Source organism: Colletotrichum godetiae (assembly GCF_030913485.1).
Source record: "Colletotrichum godetiae strain CBS 193.32 chromosome Unknown BDP55scaffold_39, whole genome shotgun sequence".
Classification (NCBI taxonomy): domain Eukaryota; kingdom Fungi; phylum Ascomycota; class Sordariomycetes; order Glomerellales; family Glomerellaceae; genus Colletotrichum; species Colletotrichum godetiae.
The window spans coordinates 111,410-134,678 of record NW_026851287.1 but is presented as its reverse complement, the minus strand read 5'-3'; the positions used below and the strand labels follow the sequence as shown (position 1 = coordinate 134,678).

At 44.9% G+C, this 23,269-nt stretch overlaps 4 protein-coding genes across 4 annotated transcripts; all 4 read right to left on the bottom strand.

Annotated features, from left to right (window-relative positions):
• Window positions 1-875: 875 nt before the first annotated feature.
• BDP55DRAFT_731518 (uncharacterized protein) lies at window positions 876-1,391 on the bottom strand (the record flags this gene model as incomplete). Its single annotated transcript, XM_060579823.1, has 1 exon — window positions 876-1,391. The coding sequence occupies one exon, from the start codon at window positions 1,389-1,391 to the stop codon at window positions 876-878; it is 516 nt and encodes a 171-aa protein (XP_060426282.1).
• A 9,694-nt stretch (window positions 1,392-11,085) lies between these two features.
• On the bottom strand, window positions 11,086-12,569 carry BDP55DRAFT_558602 (SNARE domain-containing protein; the record flags this gene model as incomplete). The annotated part of the gene is made up of 3 exons (XM_060569819.1): window positions 11,086-11,396; window positions 11,450-12,232; window positions 12,293-12,569. 3 exons carry the CDS (start codon window positions 12,567-12,569, stop codon window positions 11,086-11,088), a joined length of 1,371 nt encoding a protein of 456 aa, XP_060426281.1.
• Window positions 12,570-17,545: 4,976 nt separating this feature from the next.
• BDP55DRAFT_731516 (memo-like protein) lies at window positions 17,546-18,589 on the bottom strand (the record flags this gene model as incomplete). The annotated part of the gene is made up of 2 exons (XM_060579822.1): window positions 17,546-18,344; window positions 18,429-18,589. 2 exons carry the CDS (start codon window positions 18,587-18,589, stop codon window positions 17,546-17,548), a joined length of 960 nt encoding a protein of 319 aa, XP_060426280.1.
• A 187-nt stretch (window positions 18,590-18,776) lies between these two features.
• BDP55DRAFT_588343 (uncharacterized protein) lies at window positions 18,777-21,297 on the bottom strand. The gene is made up of 4 exons (XM_060570899.1): window positions 20,824-21,297; window positions 20,280-20,766; window positions 20,125-20,213; window positions 18,777-20,052 (listed from the first exon to the last, which is right to left on the bottom strand). The coding sequence occupies exons 1-4, from the start codon at window positions 21,249-21,251 to the stop codon at window positions 19,023-19,025; spliced, it is 2,034 nt and encodes a 677-aa protein (XP_060426279.1). The 5' UTR covers window positions 21,252-21,297; the 3' UTR covers window positions 18,777-19,022.
• Window positions 21,298-23,269: the final 1,972 nt, after the last annotated feature.

The window sequence follows — 23,269 nt, the reverse complement described above, 5'->3', positions numbered from 1 at the left end:
TATGACGTTGACGATCCGGAATGGGACAGCAAAGAAGGCCGGTATTATGTACATAATCCATCGCGAGATGCTAAATCGATTCCTAATTTTGGCAGGTCAATTCAATTGCGTCAATGGCCAGCTTGAAGATGTTGAAATGGTGGAAATCATCAGAATTAGCTGGCTACTGTCATCTTGTCGAGGGAGGCTGTTAGCTAGAACACCAAGAGCTTGCTTAGTTGGATAAATTGCAGAGCTAGGTTATTATCAAGATGTTTTCAATTCCTACAGGCTTAGTTGGCTCAATTCGCAAGCCGCCTTCTACCTCTCTACTGCTCAGGTCTTATGGAGGATTTCTGAGACCTCAAGTGACAAGGGTTCAGAAGATCATGGATGTAGTACAAGCGTAAGAGAAGCCAATAGTGGGCTGTAACCTGCAGGCCATCCTAGTAGCTGCCTGTGAATAATACACCATTAGCTGCGTGGCCTTTTCCATGGGCTTGGAAACAATCCCAAGATATGAACCTTTGTAGTCATCGCAGTAAATCATGCCCTGGACGGAGGCAAGTGCTCTTTAGTCGTTTTTACGATATCTGTGATAGAAATGTCCGGGATGACTTGATTACACACAATATCTGAAGCTTGAGTTGCACATGTTAGAGAAGGAAAGCAATTTGGCAGGAAAAGAACATTGATTTAACCCGGTATTCGCACTCTGTGAACCTGAATAATCACCACAATGGTGAAACCACTATATATACACAGGACTGCGGATAATCTATCTATGAGTAGCATGTTGTCTACTCATCGAGTGGCTGAGAGCTGAACCATGACTATGAAGTGACAAGCTATTTGCTTTCCATCTCGCCATAGCCTTTCGGTACCGTATGGCCACTTCAGATCAACTCAAGCGGGTTCGTCCTATTCGCAGGCGGCGCAACCTGCAAAGCATCCCAGTGCTCAGCAATACAACTCCCCTCGAACCGCCAAATATCAACAGCAACAGTGTACCGCCCCATCCCCGGGCCCTCCACCTTGACATGGCTCCACCCGACGTTATCCGCAAACCCAGTGTTGGTAATCGTCACGTTCCACTCGGCAATAAGCGGCGCGACCCAGGCCAAGCTCGCGTCGCGGTCGCCGTTGACGTTGGGGTTGTGATTGATCGCGTCGAGGAGGATGTGTTCCCTCCCCGCGCGGTAGACGTCCTTTTCGAGGTAGAACTTGCGGAGGAAGTTTGTAAAGATGATGGATTGCTCGGCCGGGGAGACGGGGTAGCCTGGGTTGCAGGTGTAGGATGGGACGGTGGTCTCCGAACCTGGGGCGGAGGCGTTGGTGTTTGCTTGGGCGTTCGTTGTAGGGAGGGAGAGGAGCTGGAGGGCTGCGAGGGCGGAGAGCTTTGTGAAGAGCATGTTGGGCGGGGGGCTTTGGGGGTTGAGTAGTTGAGTTTGAGGGGACGAAGAGAAGGAGCTTTGATGATGAGATGAACTGAAGGCTGATGGTGAAGATGTTTGATCTGGGTAAATGAACTCTTGAAACACGGAAATCAAAGAGCTTATAACTTGTATGCCTTTTTTGCAATATGCAGGCCTTCAGGTCACGATGGCTTCAACTCTTGGCAAGTTGTCGAGTTTGTAAGCAGACTGCAATCTTCCCAAGATTGATTACTTTGCTTTGAAATCCAAGCAATCTCAGAGACAATATGCCTCCAGTGTGAGCGTGAGCGTACATCGTTTTCCCTATTACCCAACCCTCGTAACGTGGGGAGAGTCTCAGCCATGAACCTCGCGGTCTGGTCTTGGCACATCTAAGAAGGGAAGTCGGTACAGTTAAATTGATTAAATGTGGCTTCCAAAATCACGGGTCTTGCTGCTGGGTTGCCTCAATGCTCGCCATCTCACGAATTACAGTGCAGTCTTCTTCGTCTCCGAGTCTCTGGGAGGGCCTGAGAGGTTTAGAACTTACAAGTCGTGGCGAAGCAACCGCGCGCGCGTGACGCAACGGCAAAGAGAGCGTAATTGTGGACCCAAGGAAAGGGCCAATGTCTAAGGATTGAATCGTACTGCGTAGTCAACGACTACTATGGAGATATCACGCATATCTTTTCAGGGAACATGGCCTTCCCCACCACTGTCCAAACGAGGACTGTACATATGGAAAGGCGCTTTAGAGATACTGAATCTAGGACATAGACAATAGAAGCATCTCTGAAGGTCCCTTGGTCCGCGGGTTGTACGACACAACATAAGAACCGCCATTAAGTATCGGGCATCTGACTTGTTCAATGGGTACAAGAACCAGACCATACCTACACTTTAAACTCAAAATTACTTTGGCCAGTAGACACCCTAAGTGCAACATGTTATTAGCCGCGCGGTATTAAAAGTGGCAGGGAATGAAGGCCTTACTTAACAGAATACAAATTACGAATACTAACTCTGCAATGTAATCTGTGATATTACCTTAGAGGAACAATACACGACATGCTGGCTATGTCTTGCGCTAGCTACCGTTACCCTTAAAGTTAATTCAGCACGGGCCAGCCAAAAAAATGGCAAGTTTGACTGTTGACCAGTCAGCGAGAGGAATTTTTAAACTATCTGTCGGATTGGAAGTCCAATTCGACCTCGAGGCAAGGGGCCCGCGCAGGGGCCACTTACAGACCATACTTACAAGATCTACGGTCTACCTAACCTCCGGTTAGAACCTCCTTTTTATACCTTACGCAGAAGTTAAATATATATAGATTTTAACCTCTTCATTACCTACGGTTCGAACCATCCTTATAATAGGAATACTAATACTAATTAATAGTTAAATCCTATTATCGCAGATCAATAAAGTATTTTACAAGCAAAAGAAACGACCTCCTTAAATAGAACGCAATAAGAGAATCATGCTACCTACCCGACGGAAAGTAGGTAACAAGATATAAATCTCTATAACGGAACGAAGTAGAGGAATCGTAGCCCTTAACTACCTATAAAAGATCGATATTTATTATATTAAAAATAAACCGTAATTAAAGGAATTACGAAAAGGCGACTAAACTACCTACGTCGCCCTTACGTAATTTGTCCTACTTAACAATCTATAAGCGGCCCGTATACTAATAAAAGAAAATAAGCAAAATTATTAGATTTGCTAAATTAGTAAATCTATTATAGATCTTAACTATACGATAAAATAGGCCTAATTAGAGGATATAAAAAGGTACCTTAGGACTATAAAAATAAACTTTTAAAGTAATAAGGTATTTAGGTAAGAACCAGACCCCGCCGGTAATTCTAGGCGTATTTCTTAATCAAATCTAAAGAAGCTACTAGGATCGATAGCGATATTACTATTATTAAGACCGACTTCAAGATTTTAAAGTTAAGCTTCTCCTTTTTATTTATATCTACTACCCCTCGGTTATTCCAAAGGAATAAAAGCTAGGCGGAGTTAAGATAAAGAAAAAAGGGATTTAAAAGCATCATAACGCTCACTCTATAAAGGGGTATAAGGTACCTAATTCTTTAAACTATATATCCTCACTAAACTATAAAGGTAAAAAAAAAGCTTATTATCTTAATTAATACGGGAAAAAGCTAAAAAAACGTTTAAAAAAAGAATATAAAAAAAGGGCTACCGGAAGACCTCTCTTATATAATAAAGTACGCTATAGAAAAAAAAAACCGTTAATAAGAAATATAACGGCCAATTTAAAAAACTAAAAATAAATAATAACAAGGCTTACCGTAAAGAGGTTAAAGGCCGTAAAAAGCTCCTAAACCCTAATAAATATAGCAAGTAACAATAATATACTACTACTATAATTAATAAACGGATCTAATATATCCCTATTAAAATTAAACACGCCGGCCCTTATAAATAAAAATATAAACTAAAGAACGATAAGGGGCAAGTTAGCATATAGAATACGCAAAAGGACTCCCATTCTAAAAGATTAAGTTAAAATTAATCCAGAATACTAAGGGAAATAATTATATCGAGACTTAAACCACCCTAATAACAAATAAATTAATATAGCATTAATCTTTATTATAAAGATATACGCCCGCAAGGGGCTCAAAAAATAACCCCTATTCTATAGAATCGTAAACGACCTAGGCAACTAAAAAAATAAATAGTTTACCAGTATTAATCCCGGTATCATTAAAGAGGTAAATAGATTCTTCTACTACTAAGGCATTCTACTAGCCCAAGGGGTAAAATAAAAGGCCTATAAAATACTCGCAACGACAATAGCCATAAAGGACTTTACGCCATAGGACCAGAATTAAATCGATAAAGCAATATTAAAATATAAAAAATTCAATAAACAAATGAACTAACCGGACTTTCTACTAAAGATTACTAACAGTAACATTACGGCGCCTAATCTAATATAGACAAAGGGGATCACACCGGAGGTATATTAAATAACGATTCCGCCTATTATAATAACGACCCTAACGATAATACTAATCTAAAGATTAATCCTAAGCACTTAATAAAATATAAGGTTAATAATATAAACACTACCTAATTATACTACCGCACAAAAAGTACGTAAAAAGAACGATCTAGCAGTAGCTAGTATAAGACAGTTCATTAACCTAAAAAAGATCTTTTTAAAAAAGAAATTATATTTAGGGGGGAAATATAAGGTCCTATAAGAAACCCTTACGATATTCTATAACTACTATAAAAAAGTCAACATCTAAAAACACCAATATCATTTAATAATTAATATCATATTAATAAAGAAAACTACCGAATATTATTATTAAACAGTACATAATATTAATCAAACCGACTTTCTTAATATCGTTAATATAATCCAAAATCGATTTAAGACCCAAGATAGGAGCCTCGAGCTCTTCTCGGAGCTAAGGATATTATTATTTAGCTCTATAGCCAGAACAATAGAAGGAAAGTCAAGAATTAAGATCCTTAAGGAGCTTATTAATAAGATCGATAAATTAATAAGGACGTAGCTAAATAAAGGGACTAATAAGTAAAAAGTTAGTTATCTATATACGGCGGTATAAAAGGTACTAAAAGTAAAAATAACTCTATATTAACCGCCTAAAGATTATAAGACGCTATGCTCGAGGCTAAGGTCTAGCTTTAATATTAAAACTAGGATACTAAATTAAACTTACCTCCAATCTTATAAAGGCCCTTACTAATAACATTAAATAGACCGCACGTATAATAGTAAAAGAAGAAAGGTAAAGTATAGCAACTACTAGGGGGAAGGAATAGACTCCTTAAGGGGGCGCTAGTCTAATACTAACCGAGTACTACAGAAAGGGAAATACTTTATATATAAAAAAGAGGGTTATTAATTAAGTAACTACTCTAATAAAAAATACGCCAAGTTATACAACTAATATAGAAAAGCAAAAAGCACATAAAGTAAAACGGGCCATAATCAATTTAACCAATTCTTAATAATCTATAAGGACTATCTAATAAATATAATTAAGTCGTTTAAAAGCAAAAAAGATCTTACCCCGTATACTTAAGACCTCAATTTTAACAAAGTTAACGATATTACCTATTCTTTCTTCGCCCTATTAACTTTAAAAAAATATATAATACTAAACAAATAGAGAACAATATAAGCCCTAAATAAGTAGGCTTTTCTCTATAATTAATAAGAGAAGGTCCCTTAACCAACAACAACGCTTAATAGCACAGGGGACACAAATACTAATACCATAGCCATAGTTTACACTAAGGTCAAAGGGCCTAAAAAGGAAAAGAGAACAATAGGCTTATAAATACGCAATTTATACCTACTAAAAGGGTTCTATAATAATCCAGTACAAGTATTCTATACTAGCAAAAAATATAACTCGGAAACCTTCTACAGGATTATTCTAAATACCGGGGTATTATAATAGTCGACGGGGGGCAAAGGATAATTCCACGCACTTTAAAAGATCTTACTAATAACCCTTAATACTATAAACGCAGGTATTACAAGGATTAATTTCGGCCTAAAGGAAGAAATAAATACTTTAGGTACTATAAATATAAATATACGATTCGGAACGATGATTTTCCATATTCTACCTATTAATACACTATTCCTCCTATACCTAAACGATATAGATAAATTAAGCATTATATTTAACAACATAAAAAATAAAATATCTAATAGAAAGCACTCTAAGCTCGTCGATCGACAATAAGGGCACGCATTTATAAAGCTTAAACTAGACGTTAAGTCTATTAATTACTTAATAAAAAATAAACTCAAGCGACTATATCGACAATTTAACTATCCGTTAGCGACGAAATTATATAATCTCCTTAAATATTTAAGGAACGATATAAAAATAAGGGCTCTAGAATAATTAACGATGGTATACTACTAGTGCCAAATAAACACCTAGAGCCCACACAGATTCAAGTTTAAATTACACAACGACCTCAACTTTAATTAAGAAATCGTCATTAATATCTTCTATTTAAATAGTTAACTAGTACTCTATATAATCAATAAAGCTACATTATTCTAAAAAGGCTAATTCCTTTAAGATATATAAACCAAGACCGTATAGGTAACGCTAAAGCGTTATTAAATCGATATATACTAAGGTCTATTAGACGGTATTAAAACCGATACCGGTACTAGCTTTAAATCGGCGGAATTTAGGAAGAATACTACTTCGTACGGCATCTAACTAAAAGTCGTCCTTATCAAAACGTACTATAATATTAATAAGGTAAAAAGATTATACTAGTAATTAAAAAAAGCTTTTAAAATTATCTAGGAAAAGAGCCCTAGTTTAACAAACAAAAAGTACCTCTAAATAATACTCAAATACTATAATAATACCATAAGACCTAAAAGGCTCGTTCTAACGCTACTTATATTTAAAGTATACCTACGAATAACGACGGCCTTACCGCCATCACTAAATATAACCTAGAGGGTATAAATAATCAAGAAAATAATAAAGACTCTCCATAAAGTAAATATTAAAAAATAAGTTAATAAAGCCATTACTATATATAATAGGCCTAACGTAAACCTTAACCTCAATATACCCTTAAATTTAAAGGTATAGGTATAAAGGGAAACCACAAAACAATAGACAGGCCCATATAAGTTAATCTTAATTAATAAACGATCTTATATCGTTACAAAAGATCAAGACCAACCACTAGAGGTATCAATCACTACGGTACAACCATACTACATCGACCCCAACAGAGTAATTTCTAACCCATAAAAAAAAAAAGAGCTAGGGGAACTACCTTAATAAAGCGATAAAGGATAACCAAGCGATAAAGGATAGGAAACCATCCTTAACAAGATTATCGTTATAATACCCTTAAACAATAAGGCAGAAGAAGAACTAGTACCCCCACCATAAATAAAATACTAAAAAAGACCCCAAAAAGTACCTCAATAATAATTCATATTTAATACTAAAGCTACTACTATTTTTTACACGGCTAAGGAAAAAATAGACTTTATAATAACAGTTAAGCTAAAAAAATAAAAGATAATTATAATTATAGGACGACCATATAAAAGCTCCGACCTCATTAAAGCCGACACACTATACGATCGAAAGGTCTATAAATTCATTACCTACAACCTAAAAAAATATACAAACCTCCACATCTTTAAATTACAAATAGTCCGTAAAATTAAAAAAAAAGGATAAATTAGCCATATAAAAAATTAAAATATATAATATAAGGCTACGGCAATATCAAAAAGGCGGTACTACTTACGTAATTACCGATAATTCAGCACTATAACTAACGATTAATAATAATATTAATAATATTATTACGGTAAAAAGGATACCGGATCTAAAATTGTAATATCACCTAAGCATATACCTAATCGGCAATAAAGCTTATAAGGAAGATATTAGCTTACCTATTAAAAAAGATAGCAAATAAATACCTAAACAATACGATTATTAAAGTGCTAAAGCCACTCTACGGCCTCATAAAGTTAGGCACTTACTAATAAATAATATACCACGATTTCTATATCAATAAACTCTTAATAATTATATCAACATACGATCCTTATTTCTTAATTTCCGCATATATAAACAATCCATTTAAAATCATTAAAATATAGACCGACAATATATTAAGGCTTTCTAATACGGCCTTTATAAAAAAAAAGGACAAGGAGCTAGAAAAGGTAAAGTTTACTACCAAGCCAAAAGAGATCCTTATAAAGGACATACCACTTACATTTAACAACAGGATCCTTACAATTAAGGGCAAGAATATCATCTTTCGATAAAAGGGGTAAAGCAAAAAGATCACCCTTATCAACCTAAAAATAACCGACTACTAAAAACAGTATAAAACAGAGCTCGTATAAGGAGCTTATATTATAAGCATCTATCAGCCAGAGGCTACTTTCGACTATATAAAGGCAGCGCAGGCCACTTTACCAACAGAACGCAACTTTAACGCCCTTAATTAATAGCTATAATAATAATAAATAAACCTTAATAAAGGGCTCATATACCAACCCATTAACCTAAAAGAGGCAAAGCTCTATATATTCGTCAACGGCTCATTCATAAATAATAACGACCTTATATCATAATTAAAATATATAATAATCCTTACTAACAAAGTAATAAGAAAGGAGAACTTCATAATCTATAATAATATTATCTACTATTCATTAACAAAGAGTAAAAAGGTTATATAAAGTATACTCGCCTCAGAGGTTTACGGTATAGTTAACGGCATCAATATCATATATACAATCTTAATAACGCTAAAGAGGATTATCAATTAACTTAATATCCCTACAATACCGATAATCATCTATACCGATTCGTACTTGCTATATAAGTACTTTATTAAATTAAGCACCACAAAGGAAAAGAGGCTAATAATAGATATTATAGCCCTCCAGTAATTATATAAGTACCGCAAGATCCTCAAGATCTATTAGATCAATAAAGACGATAATTTAATAAATACTTTCATAAAGGCAACGCCTAATAAGGGGCTCAAATACTTTATTAATAAAAAAAAGGTAACGATATAAATAAAAAAATAAGTAACCTATAAAGAGTAGAAAAAAAAGGAAAAGAGGGCAGCCTTAGTAAAGGAGCCTAAGATTAAATTACACTTTTAACCGCCGTAATTAAGTAATAAAAAAGAGAAATAGTTAATATCGGATTAAAAATCTAATTCGACCTTAAAGTAAGGGGCCTATGTAGGGGCTACTTATAAACCATACTTACGAGATCTACGGTCTACCTAACCTCTAGTTAGAACCTCCTTTTTATACCTTATATAGAAGTTAAATATATATAGATTTTAACCTCTTCGTCACCCACGGTTCGAACCATCCCTGTGATAGGAATACTAACACTATCCCACCGGGCCGCCGACCTCTACTCCCTCTTAACTCTATTCGAGGGCGACGAATTTAACAGCTTTGCCGAGCAGTGTTGAACGAATGGTTGGCGGTGCTAATATTTTGGAGCTTTACCTTTTGTTCTGTAATTAAGTGATCAATGAGGTCATTTTTTCTTAGGAATGGGGCGTGTGTAAGTTGTAACTTCAATACAAAGTGGAAGGAGACTGGCATGTTGAATGTTGTGAGTGTGGTCTGTATCAACAGCATTGTACATAAATTGCCCTCAGAACCCTCTCCAGCACTGGAAGGTTTCAAGAAGGCTTTGCTTTCTGTGGAAGACGAAAGGCGTGGGAATGAGTTATGACTTCATAGTCGTCAATGAGTCACCGTTTCATGGGCAAAGAACTCACTTTACGCTTTCGGGACAGAGATGGACAAATGTTGTGGCAACCAGAAATTCATGAGCCAGGAAAAAGGATACCAAGTACCCAATCACACCAAAAAATAAGGTATGAGTATATGCCCAATAAAACTTCTGAACAGAACGGCCAAGGGAGGACTTATACCGCCGAGTGTCTACCTGACGAAAAGATTGTAATTTGTAAAAAGGACTATAAAATCGAAGCAATACCTAGAGAAAGTACAGGTTTGTATGAGAAACTAAGATGAAGATAATCTCACCTTCTAGCCTTGGCCGTTACTTATTATTGATCCTTTATAGAAACTTGAAAAGCGATAAGGCTGCTGTGATAAAAAATTCTATAGCTAATTAAATAAAGCGGCCCATCCAGTTCGTCATTCTCAATTCTAATATTCAAATCCGTAGATATAATCACCACATATTATCTGGTCTACTACATGAGGTAGTTGAGTATCCAGGCCATAAACGGCTTTATACCGATTAACATAGATTTGCGATAGGGGGTTCAAATAGTAGTGAGAATACTAACGAGTCCTGGTAAGAATAACACAACTTGAACGCTACGCACATCTGGGTGCCATGGCTCAGGAACGGCCTCGCAATCGTGCTCGACATAACTCGCATTAGCAGGTGGCCTCACTAACAATCAATTCCTTGGAAAAATCTCATTAATATCTCGTGAATATCACGTATACGAAGTAGACATCACCAAGCCAAGAGCCAATCAGGTATTAAAAGCGTCAAGTTAAAAAGGTGACTGACTATATTTACGAATCACTTATGCCAACGCCCCTGATGCAACAAATAAAATATAACAAGTGGCGCATACATCGATCAGAGTCGCAGGCAAAAGCTGAGTTTAGAAACGCCCGCACAAGTTGTTCGATAAGTTTTTTCCTCCTCTCGAAGGAAAAAGACAGAACTTTCGAATCCAAGACTCAACACAGAAAAAAGGGGAAGCACGTATAGTTTTGGTTGAACAGTAAAGAAAGTCTGGTTATGGGTATACAAAAACACCCTACGAAATAAGCTTGTGTGGTCCTTTTCGAATGTACCTGGGACCTGGGTTCCACAGGACTCTTCTCTCGCTTTTCGTTTTTGGTTTCCCCTACCCAGCAGCAAAAAGAGATATGAAGTTGACCTTCCATATAATCCGTCCGTCTATAAAAGCGGCGAGAAGCTCTTAATTGGTAATGGTGGTGAGAAATCGATCCAGACGTCAAGTCGGAGGGACGGTATACTGGTGGTGAGAGAGAAGCCTCGGGTATTGTGAGGCGGTGTGGTGGGTATTTTGTACAGAGTCGGGAAGAATACGATGAGCCGTCTAGTTGCGGACAGCAGGCATGTCGACCTTGCCGCCGAAGCGGGCGACTACAGCGGAGTCTTGCACAGTGGCGGTCGGCTCCCAGGTAGCTCCCTCCTGAACGATGCGGCGCATGATACGGCTCGTTGTCTTCAGAATCTGAGGGTGCGCGGCGCCAGTATCGACAGGGACCGTGTTCGAGAAGTCGGGCAGCTCGAGCATGCCAATGTTGCGCTTCGCTTTGGCGGTGGCGGCAGGAGCCGGAGCCTGGCCTGGCTTGATAATGGCGAAGTAGATGGCAACGATGACAGCGATAATAATGATGATGAGGACTGCAGACAATTAGCAAGATATTCCGGCCACTCAACAGCAAGTGCGAACTTACCGCAGATACCCAGGCACCACCACTTCTTCCTCTTGGTCGCCTTGGCGGTGGTGATTGCAGTTCCAATTTCTTGGTTGCCCTTGTCCAGGTTCTCGACGACCTCCTCGCCCTTCTGCTCGATCTGCGTGACGGCGGCCTCTTGCTGCACAATCAACGTATCCATATCCTGGAACAACTGTGCGAGCTCATTCAGCTGTTGCTCAATCTTCAGGAGGGCGGCTTGGCGATCCTGCACAGCGTTGAGAACGGCGTTGGCCTGGGCCTGGCGACCGCTCTGCATCACGGCCTGCTGGAAGATCTGGGCACCGGCACCAGCATCCTCAACAGCCTCACGGACCTCGCGCTCGTCGGCGTCGGGTCGGACAATGCGGTACTGGCGGGCCATCTGGTCCTGGGTGCGCTTGCGGAAAGCCGACTCGACCTGCTGGTACTGTTGAATCGCACCCTTCAGGCGTCGATCGATACGACCGACCTGCGGCGAGTTTCTGGCTGACTGGCCGTCGGGCGAGGATTTGACTTGGCGCACGCGATCGGTAAGGCCGCGGTACAGGGTCATCGTCTCGGAAGAGAGAGCGTCGAGTTGGCGGACCGTCGATGAATTTGCTGAAGTGTCGGCATCGGTCAGGGTACGCTCCTGCAGCATGCGCAGCTGGTTCAGGTTGGCCTCAATCTCGTCAATTCCTTGGTCGATGGATCGGCACTCGTTCAGGATGGCGTTAGGATCCGATGACTGGCCGAAGCCGCTAGCGTTCTGGGCGAGGGATTCCATTTCGACGTTGGCGCCTGGTCGAACAGACAATTGTCAGCAAAAGAACGCGTACGACCGTCGCGGTCAGGTCGTACCATAATGGTCCCTACCCATAGCTGGCCCCTGATTGTATCCTCTATTTCCACCGCCGCCGTAGGGGGAAGGCCCCGAACCGAAGCCCTGCTGAGGAGGTCTGGCAGGAGCTCCTCCTCCGTATCCTCCACCGGGACCATCGTCCCGCTGGTCAAAGGGGTTTTGACGACCGCCGTATCTATGCTCGTCTGTCAGTATTCCGCGTTCGGAGAGGTCGTACTCGTCGTCGTGTGTCCCGTCGGCTCCATGGGAGAGAGAAACATACCCGTACTGCGCCATAATGTTAGTTTACTTGGACGGATATCGGTGGCAGGAAGGAGGATCGGGTCAATTAGGTAAGAAGAGGTAGGCAAGGTGAAAGGCAGAAAAAGGCGTCAATCGTAAACAAGGAAGAGCAAGTAGAATGGGCAAATGCAACGCAACCAGGCTGAAGCAAGTATGATGATGTGCAAAGAAGGTTGGTGATCGCAGGAAGTCAAAGTTTGCGTTGCGGCTTTGCGAAGAGTGTGAACAACGCAACGGGAACGGGATCGGGAACGGGTGTACTTTCTCGACTTCGAGAAGGGAAGGGCAGCAGCAACGTGCGATTGACAAGAGGACGACAGGACGTAATGCAACGTTGGTAGGGCAGGGCAGCGTGCAGAGTGAGGGTAGAACAAGGCGAGGACGGGCGGGCGAAACACCGGAAGTGCGAGGGTTGGGGTGAAACACTGACACTCATGTTGCTTCTGCGAAGCGCGAAGGCTTCTTCCTTGCGCGACGATGATGCGAAGTTGGTAGACGCTCAGGGGCGAGGTGCAATTATTGCGATATTGCTTTGTTGGATGAACGTCGTCGTCGCAGCGCGGTGGTTTGGTAGGAAGGAAGATGTGGATGGCCTTTTGATTTGATGTTTTGTTGATTGTGGCAGAAAAAGAAGCAAGTTGAGTACGGGTAGAAAGGGCGAAGAGAAGAAGGGGGGCGGCGGATGAGATGAATTGGCGTTGTGGTTGTAGCGTCGAAAGTGACGGTGTGGGCGAGACGGAGGATTGGAAAGATGTAGGTACTTCGTACCCAGGCCCAATGCTCAGTCCAGATCCAGGTCCAGGTGCGACTTTCACACAGAGTCTCTCTCAGGCTTGGACGACAGAAGTCTCAGGCTCGTTTTTTCTGGGTCAATGGTCGACTGAGCAGCAGCAAAGGAGGACCGGTTTACAGACGTGCCAGGGTAGCAGCAAGGACTGGGGGATGAGTGATTGAGTGTGGACGTGAGGATGAAGGGGGGGGATGAAGCGAGACGAGGCGAATGGGCCACAATCCACAGTTCCACAGGGCCTTGGACGCAGGAACGTGGGCGTCAAGCGTGTGGCTTGAAGCGCTTCTTTGTAGCAGAAATTCGAATTGTCTGTTCGGGACGGGGGCGCGGTGCTTGGGGTGCCCCTGGCTTGCGGAACGATCGCCGTTTAGGTAGCTTTCTGGCTCCAGTAGGAGAGATGATTGGAGGGGCCCCGGCTTATTGGCAACAACTCCAGTCTCCAGTCTCTATCCTTAGAGAACTAAGGTGAGTGTGTGTGCGCGATGGAGTGCACAGTTGTTTTTAATCTGGGTTGACGAAAGGGCCGTTCCCTTCTTTTAGTGTTTTCCTCAACTGGGTTGGAGTGTGTGTATGTGAGATTATGTGGTCGTCGTTCGTCAACGGTGTCGTCGTCTCAGTGTCGGATGAGTAAGTTACAATACACACTTTCTTCTTCAAGAATGAGTGAGTGATGAGAGTGAGATTTGACTATGAGTGTATTCGTAGATGGGTGGGCGGGCTTGGCGAGGTACCTGCATGCGACGAAAAGGTCCCAATTGGAGGCAGGGGCCGACGGTGCAACGCGAGGGAAAGGGGGGGCAGCGACGTTGTCTGTCACTCTCACCCACTGTTGACCGTGGTGACTGGTGAGGTGAGAAAACTTGAAAAAACGCTGTGTTCGGGCTGTGTGAGACTGCCTGGAATATGTGTGAGAATGTGAGTGAGTCTGGCTTGTCTCGACTCAGGCGGATGCGGTCGGCGGCAGGTGATTGGTCAAGGAGCGTCGAGGACTGGACCCTGAAGCTTGGACTTTGCCTCTTTTCGGGTGCCTGTAACTGTAACAAGCGGCGGGCGATAATGGAGGCGAATAAACTTGAGGCGCTGGCGGGAGATGGCCCAATGCCGGCTCCTAAAATTAATGCAACTTTCTGTCTCTTGTCCCTCCGAGATTGTCTGATGTTGGTGGTATTACTCGATGGATGCTTCGATCAAGTGTTCGCTGGTCGGTCGGTGCTGCTGCTGACTGAAGCAATACCTCCTTTTTCTTTTGTCACCCTTCTTATTCTGGATTTGGCTTTGAACTTGCAACTTGCTCCCTTATGCTTTCAAAGTGTCGCTGACTGTCTGTCTGTTCGTGCCAATGTCAAGACTCCCCAAGAAAGGTTAACCTTGATTGGTGAAGGTGGCTGCCTCCTCCGATGATGCGGCGGGCCTCGTCCTGGTGGCTTGTGACGACCGCAGAGAGTCGACTACGATGGAGTGTGTCGAAGGCGCAAGGTCGACAGGGATGTTTTGACGACGGGAGTTGTGAGCCAATCGAAATGGTTCCCTCTTGAATTCAAAAGAGTCCACACACAAATGTGTCTTCTGTCTCCTCTTTCTCTTGGTGGTGGTGGCAGTGGTTTCAACTGCACCCAATTCGATAGCGTTTCGTTGGCTGGTAAGAATAGAAGCAGCCGAAGCAGATAGGTAGCGCAGCAGGCTTAGCTTCTGTAGCTGACTGTCACTGTCACTGCTCTTCGTCGTTCGTGTGTGGCGTGTGAGCTGTGAGGTTGCAGAGAGAGAGAGAGAGAGAGAGAGAGAGAGAGAGAGTTGCGAAATACACTCCCGAGACCGCCAATCAAGCGTTCGACGATCCAGATCTCCCCACCTCGTGTTTCTTTTGCTGCCGTCTTCCCGTTTCTCGTTTTCCCGCTTTTTTTCTGGCTCCGAGTCCAAACACGGGATTTCTTGTGGGTTGCAGTCGAATAAACCTGCTGGAGCAGTGATAGCAATGTCGATCAATTCCGCAGCAGCCGTTGTGAACCTGTCGCTGGGGTCACAGACAAGAGACAAAAGTCTGTCGTGGCAATTGAGTCTTTGGCTAGTCGAAGAATGACGCCGATGATCGAGCTTAGTGGTGTTTAGGTACTTTTTGGTGCAAGGCCTGTGAGGTCGATGCGCCTCTGTAGGTATCAAAAACAAGCAACACCAAGCAATGGGCTTGGAAAATTGCGAAGAAGAGTTCACGCCTACGACCGCGACCGGAAAACGGGGAATTCAGCCTCTTAAACAACCAATCCATACAGTCTCCAATCATCCCATGCCCATCAACTCTAGGAAATATCGATCCTTCCGGCCACTTTCAACACACCCCGCTCGCTCGCTTCTCAGCTTACGGTCTCGGAAGCGCGAAACTAACACATGCAACCGCAAGCCTCTTTCCCCTCCCTCTCCCTCTTTCTATCTACGGCTGAGCTCTTAGTCTCGCCTAGCGAGTGAGAAGAAAACGGGCTTCGGACTGCCTCGGGCTGCTGCTCTCTTCTTTTGCTTGCGGATCTGCGGCGTGTCAGGAACACTCACTCAACCCATAGCTCCCCTCAACCATCCCACCCCGGCCAAAAACTCATCTTCCTTCGCCCCAATTAGACTCGGTTCCATGCAAGCCGTAAGCTCGCCATCAGGCTATCAGCAGGCTCAGCTTACCTACCCGGGCCAGCAGCGTCATCCTAACAATCCACTTTCTCAAAGCCTTCCATTCCTTCAAAGGAAGGCTAGCAATCGATGAATAGCTGCCTAACAGTAATGGCTTACTATGGAGAATTCCAGCAAGAACACCTTCGATGGAGTGCCAAGGCCCCATCCACCGCCTCACACAGAGACAAGATATCCATGAAATATAGATAGAGAGAAGAGGGGAATAACAAGCCTCACTCAGCTCGCCAAGGAACCCAGCAGTAGAAACCCTCCCAAGAAGCAGTCTAGCTTTACACTTTTCGGCAACCCATCAACACAGCCTTCTGCCTCTGTGGTCCGTAAGCCATCCCGCCGCCGGCTCATTCTTCTAGACCAATCCGCATTCTACAGCGCCTTCAGCCCCAGGATGTCCGTCCTTCGTCCTCCCTTGAAGCCTCTCGGTTGATCACCCGTCGGGCCAGCAGAGACTTGGACTAGTCGAGATCTGGCTTGTCTGGCTTCCGCAAGTAAACTCTCCTCGCCGTCATCAACGGGGAATATCCTTCTCACACCATCACGGGCCGTTCAGAATATCGAAAGTCAAAAATTCAATGCCCCCTCCAGGACATTTCTTGGCTTCACAAGCAACTGCCATGTCGCGCGGGGTTTATGTTCGAGATTCTAGAGAATCTGGATTTCACTCAGCAACCTTGCCGAACGACAGCTTGGAATAGAAACCCCCTCACGTTAGCAACAAGCTTTTAGCCCTTCACATTCTTGCAGCAATAGGTAGGTAGTCTCAAGAACGCTGAGCTCTGGTTAAAGCAGGCTACCCAAAAAATCCGCAATGCGTTCCGCTTTGGGCGGAAGCTGACACCGCACCCACACCCACAACCACCGCCACTCTGCCTCCCCAACTCTCTTAGCGCCGCACCGCCAGCCGGTTCCAGGAAGACCGTAGGGCTGTGCTACCGAACGGCTCCAGGATTGACCCTCTCTCTAGGTAGCTGGAATCCTCAGTATCCGCATCTACATCATCCCGAATCGGGCGGGGAAGAGGTAGAGGAGGAGAAGGGGTGACGAGACAAACGGCGGCCCTCCCTTCCGCTTCTTCGGTCCGCTCAATATTCATGCTTTCATTCGCAACAGGCCCGTTAAGTCGTAGCCCGCTCGTCAGCAACATCAGACCTTGAGGATTTATGCATACTGCTGTGTAGTTCCCCCTCCGCCTAGCATTACTCATCCAGCATTGAAGCCATCTGGTCACCTGCTTCTTGGCCCGTGTCTTTGACCTCCAGCACTTGGGACGGTGTCGTCAATGGTCTCCATTCTAGAGCTACCAGACGCTCAAGAAGCTTCTTTGCTTAATATCTCTCCCTCTTCTTTGGGAAAAGATGTGAAACTCGTGTCTAAGCCATCAAACTCCTCTTGTCACGCCCGAACCCTCTCAGCCTTCGCCCGGCTGCCATGGAATTGGTACAGAAAACGTCTCCTCCGCTTTCCTTATCCTCCCTTCATTACTTACGCCGCAAAAAACTTTCTGCCTTCATACCACTGCGTAGGCGGAAACGTAGCTCACGCTGGAGTCCCTCGGGCGTGTCACTAAGGTGCTACGCTGGTACTGGATGAACGTGAACCGATGGTCGCCCAGCTCCTCGAGCGCCGCCATTGTGACTCCGATCGGGTGTCTTCCGCAAACCGTATTCTTGGTCTGCTTGAGGTTGTCGTAGAAACTGCTATGCTTGCCCGTCTTGATGGCCTCTATCGCTAGGTCGTCCACCATCTTGATCGTCTCATGGATGGGCGGTCCGTCGGGCTTGGGGCCATACTCGTAGAGCCTCTCCCTGCTATCGAGCGTCCCATCTGGGCAGTAGATTGTGTAGTCAAAGTGTCCACCCCAGTGACAGAAATCGGAGCTGATGATGAACGCATTCTCTGGGTCCTTGACATACTCGGCGAGCCACTTGCCCACTTCTTTCTCCTCGGCCTTGTTGTTATCGCCGATGAGGATCGGTACAATGGGCGGGAAGTTCTCGGGTGAGCCGAATGTCTGCTCCAGCCGGATCCAGAGGTACGGCAGGTGCATTTCTAGCGAGTGCTCCTTTTTATCGTTGGATCTCGGGATCCCGGGCATTTCGAACTCGTTAAGGAGGCGGGCTGTGACTTTCTCGTCCACCTTGAGATCTCCCCATGGTGTTCCGTAATTCTGATATTCGCTGACGGCGCAGCCTGCGAGATAGAACGTATGAGAGGGTCCAAGAAGGAATACGCGCTTGGCTTTGCTGAGGTCGAGAGCCTTATAGGCCCAGGCTGCCGTAGCACCAGAGTACGTGTAGCCGGCATGACTATCATTTCATTGCAGTTTAGTAAGTATGCCCCCATAAGTTGTAATCATTGTTGTAGGGGAAAGACCGGGAAGTTGGACTCACGGGGCAATGATAACTCGAGCACCAGGGACCGGTAGGCCATTCTCCTCAATCTGATCGGGCACTTCGGAGAGAAAGTCGTCGAGCTGTTCCCTGAGTTCTGAGGGGTCGCCCAGGTACCATTCTCCCTGTTTTCCCGGTGGGCGGGTGTCTCCGGACGCCATGGCTTCAGATAAGCTGCTATGGCTAGCAGGGTATGAGAGAATTAGAGTAGAGATCGAGACGGATGAGAGGCAGGCGTGATGAGTGACGCCAAAGCTTATGTCTTTGGGTAAGGCTGAAGCTAGGAGAGGTTGAAGTGACCCGATGTGCCCCGCACTGGGACGACTTGGGAGCTTGGAACCTTGGGGTGCACGAGGATGACGAAGACGCGGGGTGAGCTCCTGCGCGCCCATCTTAGTGGGGGTGTCGTGGTGGGGCCGAGCAAGTCCCGGCCGGCTGCCGCGACTCTGGGCCTTTTTGCCCGGGAATCTCGCGGCTATGGAAGTGAAAGTACTATCCGACCGTCATGATATCAAGCTTTGAGAAAGCATGCCGGAGTATCAATGCGAGTATCAAAAGTGGCTAGTTGGTGCGTTGATATCGCGTTGGACCTCTTTAGTCAATCCAACTGCCCGGCATAACGACCCGAGGTGACTCCACAACCCTCCAAAACTCACCAGCAAAGGCCTCGATCTCAATGATCCAGTGAACTCTCCAATCATCTACATTTGGTCCGTAGTCGATACTGATAATTCGCACTGGTGTCCAGTATCGATCACTCCTATCAAAGGCACTCTCCGCCGTCGTCATCCACCCAGGCCTACTACACGCTTGTAGCGGGTTCCTGACCACTTTGCGGGAAAGATTGATGGCATCGCTGTCGAAAGCGCCCTTCACTTCAGGGTGTGTGAACCTCATCGTCTTAGATTCTTGCTCTCCATACGTGAGTAGATCAACGCCCGCAGAGACCAGATCTCGGAGCCACTGTTTGAGCACTGCTTGGAAGACATTGTCCCATTCTTCCAAGGGTAAGTGGGGCGATAGTCGGCATAAGGCGCCACCGAGAAGAGATATCAAGGGCGTAGCTTTCCAGACAGGTACAACGAACCAGTCCCATGGAACGACAGTCTCGACGTGACACAAATTCATTGTGTTAGGCAAGCTCCGTACAGTCTTGATAATAATGTCACTCCAAGCGGACGTGTAAGTGCGCGGCCGTAGGATCCGCGGATCAAACTGCAGCTCGTCCGCGAGTCTTATCCCGGTAGCTATGGCAGCGGAATGCAGCAACGAGAAGCCGCATTCCGCGCTCTTCTCTACGTCGCGGGGTGAGATGGTGTAATCGGGGGATAGAAGATTGAGGTACGTGGTATCCTCGCGAACGATGAAAGCGGCAAGCCTGACTGCCTCGGCGCGGTCGCTAATCGAAAACCGCGAATGATAATCGGTGAGGAATTTGGAATAGTATACTCGAATATACTCGTCGCCGTAGGTGTACTCCGCCATGAAGGTAAAGAGGCGCTCGAGAGTTAGCGTGAGAGTGGTCTGGGCGGCATTGCGGAAAAGGGAGACGATGGCTCGGTGGTTGGCATCATCGTGTCGTTCAAAATTGGTTCTGGACCTTACGATGACATCTATGGGGGTTCTTTAAGGTACCAGAAATATGATTAGAGGAAAATCCATTTGAGAGGAGAGATGATGGATGGGGATGCCGAACCCGCCGTAGCTTTCTCGTTCATCGTCGGCGAGTACGCCTTGCTGTATAAGGGCCTGGCAGATCTCGAGCCTTTCATTATCAGCAGCTATCTGATATTATGTGAGTCATTCATTACACAAATCGGCGGACAAGATTGAAGAACCCAGACTGCTTACATATAGAAGCGAATGACCGGACTCATTCTTGTCGAATGGGGTTGCTTCGCCCATCTTGAAGAGGTTCATTAGCCGTGTCAGGTCTCCTTTCTTGACAGTCTTAAAGACTGGGGAGAAATCTGGTCTGATGTTATAAGAGTGAAAACAATACTGCCACCCTGTCCATCTCAGTTCCCTCACGCACTGAGACCACGGTACTTGTAACGAAGCAGTCCATCCGCCGTTACTCCTGGAGCGTTGAAATGAGTATTGCCCAAATGACTTGGACTTCAGAGACATATTTGGTAATCGTTTTGGGGTTGCAGAAAGCATCTTTTCAGACCCTGCATCAACGACTGTGGGTTCCACACCCTCCTGTGTCTTGATCATGTTGACGACAGCCTGGGCCGTCTTTTTCACCACGTCTTCCTGGCACGCTATGCTATGTTCTCTAATTCGATCTGAGGTCTGTTGAATCACAAGCTGCTCAGATATCTCGGTCTTGGCCCTTTTTCGGGTACCGATCAGTTGAGTACTCGTAAGACGCAGGGGAGATGTAGCTTACATATGGAAGTAAGTGATGGCAAGCTGCAAAGATTCCATAGCCCAAGCAAGCTCACTCTCCAACATGGAAATCTCCTCCTTCTTCAGCGTTATGATCTTTAGCGAGTTGACCCGCCTTCGAAAGTTGCTGCTAGGCTTCTGAATCTTGCTCTCGAGTTTCTCTACGTGAGACTTCATGGTAGCCTCGACTTCTATAGCGTAGGCAAGACATTGCTGGGCGGTTGGGTGGAAGCGTAGTTCGGGGTACTTTGCAAAGTCGGACTCGATATGACGCAGCATTGGTTCGAGGGATTCGAGCCTCTTGAGTCGGGCTTTGAGGTCGTTGGGGAGTTGCTTCACCTGCTCCCACATTCGAATGGCTCTGACGATGGCCTTACCCGTACCAACGCCGGCTTGGACGAAGGCAATGCTACTCGCTGCGATCTCCATGGCTGGCGATGGACTGGTGTTTACGTAGATCAACAGCGAAGCGGGTAAGGGGACAGTCTGGAAGCGCTCAGTTCTTGAGTGCAAGCGATTCGGCAGCGACATGTACCAGTTATACCAATTCTGCCCTGCCAATTCCTTGCGGCGCAGTTGTCAATTTGCAGCGGGACGGCCCTGCTGCCTCGGCGGCAAACCTGCATATGTTGACAGGGGTCTTAGCCACCGAGGACCAGAGACATCCGAGCCGGCCATTTTCGTGACCCAAACAACAGAAGTTGGAAATAGCTGGTTTGAAGTCGCAGGGATACCCACCTACCTAGGCAAAGATACGCTTTCAAAACAATTATTCCGCCGATGATCGTGCTTCAGTGAGAAGCACCCGCTTACGAGAGACTGCGGTAGCTTTATATTTCGCCAGGCTACGGTGAGTAAAATGAAGAGCTTCACTGAATGCTTAAAATGGGCTTTCGTAGAACGTTGTATATCACCGCATCGTGCCATACTGCCACCGAAAGTTGAAATCAATCTATACGGGTGCTCGTATTTCATGGTATTCAGACCAAATCAAGGGCAGGGGTTCCTCTTCATGCCATTCAAATGCTCGCTCCAACTCTCGACCGTCAGCGTCATCGTCATCGTTTACCCAGCTACCAGGGACCTCCGGGTCAAAGTCTTTCTCTTGGACCATTGCCCAAAATTCGCCTGCGTAATCCTCGTATTCATTGACCCACCAAAGTGTCCAGTATTCCTTTGATTTCCCAAAAGTAATGCCAATGAGAGAAAGCCGAAATGGGGAATTAAGTTGCGGAGAGACTCCTGTAAACATCCAGAGCCATTTTTTTCCGAAAGCTTGTAAAAACTTTCTTATAAAGCTGTCTTTCTTTGAAACCATAATTCAGAAGATCCGTTCCATTCAAGGCTAACGCATCAAGTCAAGCTGTAAGTCCTTTCTGAAGTTGTTGATAGTACGAACCCCTTCGGACCGTTTCCGAGAGCCAAAGAGGGCGAAACCAGCTAGGCATCACATGAATCAAGTGTAAGAAAGTGGTTTGACTTCTGTTGTCTAGAAAGTCAGGCGGGATGGTGAGATAGTCGTACCCAAGATCTGAGTAGTGGGGCACTAGCCAGGTAACACCGTATAGAGTGTGAGTGAGCTTAAGTTCCGGATGGCAAGGAAGCTCCTCTAGATGATGAAGACCTGCGGGGTCAAGCTCTAGACAGGTCTTGAGAAGTCCGCACCAGTCGATTTCAGACGTCGGTTCGGTTTCAATTACGTCATACGCAGCCACAACTTGAAAGACCGCGCCTACTGCTATAGATCGGAAGAGTGAGGATTGACCTGTCGCTCTTGACAACTTCAGGGTATTCATCGTGAGATTTTCGGTCTCCGGCAGCAGAAAATGTAACTCTCCTAAGGATGATTGATCGCCTGAACCGACTAATGCCCGGAAATGCTGCAGTCTTTTCTCGAATGGAAAGGATTGGTATCGATGCTGGTCTGTGTAACTGAGCAAGATTCGAAAGCCTGAGTTGGAAACTCTCCACCTGAGATAGAAATCGAATGCTTCGGGGCCATCTATAATGTCACTCAGACCATAATTCGACATTTGGACAAGAACTGAAGACGCATCCCCAGGCTTCGCCAGTTCATCATAGGGTCCAAGTTGCAACAAGAACATGACCCATGGGTAACTATAAGTTGTCAGAAGAGTACGTCTTCGCTAAGAAGAGAGTTGAGAGGGCTATCACCTTGATCGGTTTATACTCTCAAGTACGAATATCCCTAACCCGCAATCTAACAGTGTTTTGACCAAAGTGAAAGAGTTTTTCCTGAATGCTACCTGTCAAATATGTCAGTTGGGAACGATCTTCTTCGGGCGTGAAAGCTAAAAGAGGCGGTACCTCTAGTAAGGTAGTTCCACTCGAATCTCGAACAAATGGGTTCATATTTCGATCATGCAAGTATTCGAGAACTGCAGCATCGTCATCGTTTTCGATTTTTTCATACAATCCCCAACTGA

Coding starts and splice junctions, on each gene's coding strand:
- BDP55DRAFT_588343 (XM_060570899.1), bottom strand. CDS start 21,251: ATGGAGATCGCAGCGAGTAGCATTGCCTTCGTCCAAGCCGGCGTTGGT. Junction 20,767..20,823: donor GCCATCACTTACTTCCATAT/GTAAGCTACATC, acceptor TACCCGAAAAAG/GGCCAAGACCGAGATATCTG. Junction 20,214..20,279: donor CCGGTCATTCGCTTCTATAT/GTAAGCAGTCTG, acceptor ACATAATATCAG/ATAGCTGCTGATAATGAAAG.